Below are 6,396 nucleotides of genomic sequence, written 5' to 3'. Positions count from 1 at the left end.
CACTAACCAAAACACCTTCTGAAGTCTTAGCCACAGAGAACCATCAGTTCAAACCACCCTTGCAGATGCGCAACAAAAGGGGTCAGGACCCAAATCTCTTCTGTGAATTCCACAAAGATACGGCCACTTGACCGATGATTGCTTTAGCTTAAAGCAAGAAATCGAAAGAGCTCTAAGAGACGGAAAGCTCGGTCACTTAGTCAAAGGAGGAAAGCGCGATTACCGCCAGATACAACGAAGAGATGAAGGTCCAGACAACAAGAAGCTCAGAAAGCTAGAAACTCATATGGTGCAAGGAGGTCCACGGCGACCAAGAAAAAACTACAACAAACGCGCGCAGGATGATTCATGGCGCGAGAAGCAAGTAGTGTTCCCAGTTGTCAGGGGAGGTCCAAGAGAAAAGCGACCAATAGTCATTCCAGGGGTGATCGGCCACTACCAAACAGATTACATCTTTATTGATCCCGGGAGCACCGCAGACATCATATATGAACAGTGCTTCAATCAATTCGACCAAGAGGATAAGGCGCGCCTCGAACCAGTCGATTACCCACTAACTGGTTTCTGCAATGAGGCCGTCTTTCCCCTAGGACAAATATCTTTCCCAGTATTGCTTTCTGATGAGAGAAATTCAAGAACTGAAGAAGTCACATTCATGGTGCTACCGGCACATTCAAGACATGACATCCTCTTAGGACGAGAATCCCAAGGAGATTTCAGCATGATCTGTTCCGCACCACATTCTGCCATAGGCTTTCCAACCAAAACAGGCATTGCGTTGATATACGCAAGCAAAGAAGTGCTAGCAACAGATGAAATCAGGCCGGCAAAAGCAAGCAAGCCCGCACCGCGCAGAGAGGCAGAAAAATGGGTATTGAATAGCGCGTACCCAGAACAAACAGTCACTCTGGGACCCGCAATGTCTGATCTAACGCGTGCGGCGCTAAAGAAATTACTGCATGACAACATGGACGTGTTCGCCTGGACACCGGCCGACATGGTTGGTGTTCCACGGCATATAGCGGAACACCGGCTAAATGTCTCAGAGGATGCAAAGCCAGTAGTGCATGCTAAACGACATCTGGGAGACATCAAACATGATGCAATGAAAGAACAAGTGTTAGAACTGCTAAGCGCAGGAATCATCAGGGAAGTCCGGTACCAAACGTGGGTAGCAAGCCCAGTCATGGTAAAGAAACCGAATGGTAGTTGGAGAATGTGCGTCGACTACAAGGATCTGAACAAAGCATGTCCCCGTGACTGCTATGCTTTGCCAGACATAGACGAGAAAATCGATTCTTTGGCAACGTTTCGATGGAAATGTTTTCTGGATTGCTACAAAGGATACCACCAGGTCCAGATGGCTGTTCAAGACGAGGATAAAACCGCATTCCGCACGCCAACGGGGCTATACTGCTACACCAAGATGCCGTTCGGCTTAAAGAATGCAGGTGCTACGTATCAACGGTTGATGAACGAAACATTCAATGACGCCATCGGTAAATACATAGAGGTATACATGGACGATCTGGTAATCATGAGCAGGGAGGAGAGCGCGATGCTGGCAAATATTCAGAAAACCTTCAACACGCTGCGCAGCGTGAGCATCAAACTAAATCCAGCAAAGTGCTCATTCGGAATGGAGGAAGGAAAGTTTTTGGGCTTCATAGTCACTAAAGATGGTTTTAAGGTGAACCCAGAAAAGGTCCAGGCCATAGAGAGGATGCCTTCACCAGCAAGCATCAAAGACATGCAAAAGCTCGCAGGACGATTGGCAGCCCTCAATCGATTCCTAGCCAACCACGCGGCAAAATCCTTCCCATTCATCAAGACCTTGCGCAACTGCATGAAGAAAACCCAATTCCAATGGACTCCGGAAGCAGAAAATGCGTTCCGCGAGATGAAAGACTGTCTCATCAAGCTGCCAACTCTAACCGCACCAAACAAAGGAGAGCCTTTGGTCTTATACCTCTCAGCCTCCGACAAGGCCGTCGGAGCCGTATTGCTGGTTGATCGACAAGGTGTCCAAACACCTGTGTATTATGTGTCCAGAACCTTAACCGACCCAGAAACAAGATACGCAATCATGGAAAAGCTTGTCCTTGCACTGATTCACGCGTCAAGAAGGCTGCGCCGATATTTCGCCAATCACGTCATCCACGTGTTAACAAATTACAATATTGGGAATATCCTAGAAAGGCCGGAAATATCAGGAAGGTTGGCCAAATGGGCGATAGAGCTAGGGGGACACAACGTAGTCTTCAGACCACGACCGTCAATAAAAGGCCAAGTTTTGGCAGACTTCATGACGGAAGTCCCGGATGACAGAGACAGAGAGTGTAAGGCGATGGAGAAAGCGGAGAAAAAACAAACCGAAGAGCCATGGCTGCTGTATACAGACGGTGCGTCCAACGAAGATGGGGCAGGCGCGGGGCTACGGCTAGTGAGCCCTGACAAACACGAGTTCACTTACGCCATACGCCTAGACTTCAAGAGCACAAATAACGAAGCAGAGTATGAAGCCTTTCTGGCCGGCTTGCGTTTGGCAATCAAAATGGGAGTCCGACATATTGAGGCACATGTGGACTCCATGTTAGTGGCAGGCCAAATCAACGGTCAATACGAAGCCAAGGGCGACATAATGGCACTCTATCTCAACCAAGCAAAGACGTTGCTGCAAACTTTCTATTCTTACAAGGTACACCACATAAACCGCAGTGAAAACAAGCCGGCAGACGCCTTAAGCAAGCTTGCGTCGACAAGTTTTCAACACCTAGCCAAAGACGTACGCATAGAAGTTTTAAGCAACCCGTCTGTTCCACTCCGAGAAGTCAGCGTCATCCAAACAGGAACCACCTCCTGGATGACACCCATCATCATGTACTTACAGTCCGGGATACTTCCAGAAAATAAAGCTGAGGCGCGGAAAATCCAGTATAAATCAGAACATTATCAAATAGCGGACGGGATATTGTACCGCAAGTCATATCTCGGCCCGCTGCTTAGATGTGTCGACGCCGACGACGCAAATTATCTGATCCGGGAAGTACATGAAGGCATCTGTGGCATCCACGCCGGGCCGCGCATGGTAGTGGCTAAAGTAATGAACGCCGGTTACTACTGGCCCGGAATGCACCTCGATGCCGTGAAGGAATTAAGAAAATGCAGCGGCTGCCAACAGCATGCACCAAAAACCATGCGTCCAAAAAACGAGTTGGTGCCAGTAACAACCGCATGGCCCTTTCAGCAATGGGGCATAGACATGGTGGGCCCTTTCCCAGAAGCTCCGGGGGCAGTCAAGTTCATCATCGTCGCGGTCGACTACTTCACCAAGTGGGTGGAAGCAAAAGCACTTGCGTCAACCACATCGGCAGTCGTTAAACGATTCATCTGGGAACAAATCATATGCCGTTTCGGCCTACCACTCCGAATCATCACCGACAATGGTACAAACTTTGCAGCAGATGATCTCGAACGATGGTTCAAGGAACTAAACATTGAACATACCTTCTCGTCGGTCGCACATCCGCAAGGGAATGGTCAAGTTGAAGCAGTCAACAAGAGCATCGTTGATGGCATCAAGGCAAGACTCGGTGAAAAAAGACGAGGATGGGTCGACGAGCTACCAAGCATATTATGGGCCCATAGAACAATGCCCAAGACAAGCAATGGAGAAACACCGTTCAGCTTGGTCTATGGGTCCGAGGCTGTGATCCCAGCAGAGATCGGGCTTCCATCTCCGAGAATGCTCTCCATGAATCTGATCAATAACGAAGAAGAAAGGAGGATCGACCTGGACCTCCTAGAAGAACGGAGAGAGATGGCAGCAATCAATGAAGCCAAATACAAGACAAAGCTTGAAAAATATTACAACTCCCGAGTCCGGATCTGCACCTTCAACCCAGGCGATTATGTCTTAAGGGACAATGAAGCGTCCAACGCAGAAAAACCAAGAAAACTGGCTCCCAAATGGGAAGGCCCGTACATCATCGATGAGGTCCTCGGCAAGGGGGCATACAAGCTACGCACCATGAACGACAAAGAGGTTCCACGAACCTGGAATGCCCAACAGTTACGAAAATGCTACATATAAACATGTAATCGTATAGGGCGAATCGCCGACACATTTACCTAATACAAGAAGTGTTTGGCTATCTTTACTTCATGCAAATTTTTTGTCACAACTGCATTTATCACTTCGGGCGTACACGAAAACATCAATGGCTCGACCATAGGAAACGTTGTAGACCTCCAAGGCTCGTCACAACCAAGTGCACAGCCGGGTCGAAAACACAACCAAAGCCTACAAAAACGCCAAAAAACATAACTTCGTGCCCACATAAACACGAAAATATCGATAGCAAGGCAACTAAACATTGTAATGCTCCCAAGGCTGTGATCCCAGCTGAGCTCACACAATAACCTGCAACTCGATCACTTCGTATGTCACATGCAAGCGCGCATACTTAAACGACAGAATAAAAACGTTGTAGTAACACAACATCACCTGTCAGCGTCATCATTCATTCGTGACACCTAATCAAAGTAATTAAAACATGCACATATTATGACGATTTCAAAATTTGCATAAACATAATCAAAGTAGCAACACATCTGTCAAATACATAACACCACATGTAAGAAATTTCAAATTGTCTCAAAAGCAACCATTACAAGCCCATTCAGGGCCACACACGGCACGCAGGCCGGAAACAACCTATCACGCATGGCTGGAGCCAGCACCTCCAGCAGCATCATCGCCATCTTCTCCCAAGGCCTTTTTCAACAAAGCCACCCCATTCGCTTTGTGAGCCAACTTCCCAGAGGCCCGAACAACAGCTAAATCAAGCGTCGAGAACTCTTTTCGCTTCGCAGCATAAGTAGCATCACAATCCTCCTTATACAGCTCGAAGTGAAAATCCTTCTCATTGTTCACCGCCGCAAGCTTACCTTCAGCATACCCAAACTTGCGTCCACTATTATACCCTGCCTTACCCAATTCAAACATATAGCGCGCAAGTTCATCAGAATGTAAGATACGATCAGCAAGCTGCATGAGAACGAGACCGAATAAGAACAAGAATACGCAAACACAAAAACAAAATGAGAAAACCAAAAACATTACCAAAGGAACGCCGCGAGAAAGCAACCACCTACTATCAGCTGAGGCCTCCTCAGCAAGAAGCTCAGAAGCACGACACTCAGCCGCCTTCTCATCAAGAAGGCGCTGAACAGTTTCACACTCCGCAGCCTTCTCCTGTGCAAGAAGCTCCAGCTTATCGATCCGCGCAATGTATTCTTTTTCTTTCTTCTCCGCAGCAAGACGCGCCTGATGAGCCTCATCCGCAAGGACCGTCTTCTCACCAGACAGCCGTACAATAGCATCACGCTGCGACTGCATCTCCGCGTTCGTACGAGCACATGCCGACTCCCAATCCTTTTGTTTTTGCTCGTTTAACTATTTCTGCTCTTCAAGCTTCCGCTCAGCATCAGCAACCCGCCATTGCAAACCTTTTTGCTCTGTGTTAAATTTCTCTCTCTCTTCAGAAAACGCCTTCTTAGCCTATTCAAACTCCAGAGTTTCTTCTCCCATAGATCGCCATTCGCGAAGAATCTCCTGAGAAGTGGCAAAAAAGTTAACCCCAACCCTAACATGATCGTCTAAAAGAGCAAAGCGGCTGCGGTTTTTCTGAAACATTCTCTCTGCAGGCGGAAGAGACAAAGAGAAAAACTCATGACAGTTCTGCAAGTCAGTCATCCGAGAGCCCTGAGTAAGGCCCCAACGGGGGACGTGCGGCATATCATCACAAGCTGGGTTACCCCAGGAATCATCAGGATTTTGTTCAAAGTACGGACTTCGCACAAAGCCAGAAGTGGCTCCACCTTCAACGGGAGGGCGTTTTGTGTAAATGGTTTGTTGCGGAGTAGTCTCACTAGACTCCATCTCCACTTCAACACCTTTACCCTTATCAACTCCACCAGCATCACCACCAACATCACCACCAGCAGCGTCACCTCCCTTAAATATACCTTCAAACCCTTCCCCGCCCTTCACAGTTACATCAACATCATCTCGAGGAGGGGTCAAGCCAACAGTCCTCGAAGGAGGAGAGGTAGGTGGAGTAATCTGAGAAATATCCACTGGCCGCGGCTTCTTGCTAGTCTTAGATTCTGCCATAAGACAACAATTAAAGAACAATCCAAGGAAAGATACAACAAACATACAATGAAGGAAAATTACCAGGAAGAGGAGCAGAGGCAGCCCATATCTCCTCCAACAAGTTCCCGCGACCCCCACTAAACACGCCCAAATCAATCTCAGACTCTGAGGGCGCTGGGGGACCTCTTTTTGAAGCTTTGCCTTCTTAGCAGCAAAAACAGCAGCAGCCTGCTCAT

The 6,396-nt window shown here is 48.0% G+C and overlaps 2 protein-coding genes across 2 annotated transcripts; one reads left to right on the top strand and one right to left on the bottom strand.

The window, feature by feature from the left end:
• Nucleotides 1-997: 997 nt before the first annotated feature.
• LOC110888919 lies at nt 998-4,034 on the top strand. Its single transcript, XM_022136416.1, has 3 exons — nt 998-1,844; nt 1,977-3,691; nt 3,945-4,034. Exons 1-3 carry the CDS (start codon nt 998-1,000, stop codon nt 4,032-4,034), a joined length of 2,652 nt encoding a protein of 883 aa, XP_021992108.1.
• A 686-nt stretch (nt 4,035-4,720) lies between these two features.
• On the bottom strand, nt 4,721-5,832 carry LOC118479560. The gene is made up of 2 exons (XM_035974138.1): nt 5,126-5,832; nt 4,721-5,050 (listed from the first exon to the last, which is right to left on the bottom strand). Exons 1-2 carry the CDS (start codon nt 5,399-5,401, stop codon nt 4,721-4,723), a joined length of 606 nt encoding a protein of 201 aa, XP_035830031.1. The 5' UTR covers nt 5,402-5,832.
• Nucleotides 5,833-6,396: the final 564 nt, after the last annotated feature.

The sequence above is a fragment of the Helianthus annuus genome, chromosome 6 (genome assembly GCF_002127325.2).
Source record: "Helianthus annuus cultivar XRQ/B chromosome 6, HanXRQr2.0-SUNRISE, whole genome shotgun sequence".
NCBI classification, from domain to species: domain Eukaryota; kingdom Viridiplantae; phylum Streptophyta; class Magnoliopsida; order Asterales; family Asteraceae; genus Helianthus; species Helianthus annuus.
Note: the sequence above shows the minus strand (reverse complement) of the source record. Positions and strands in the feature narration are given on the sequence as shown.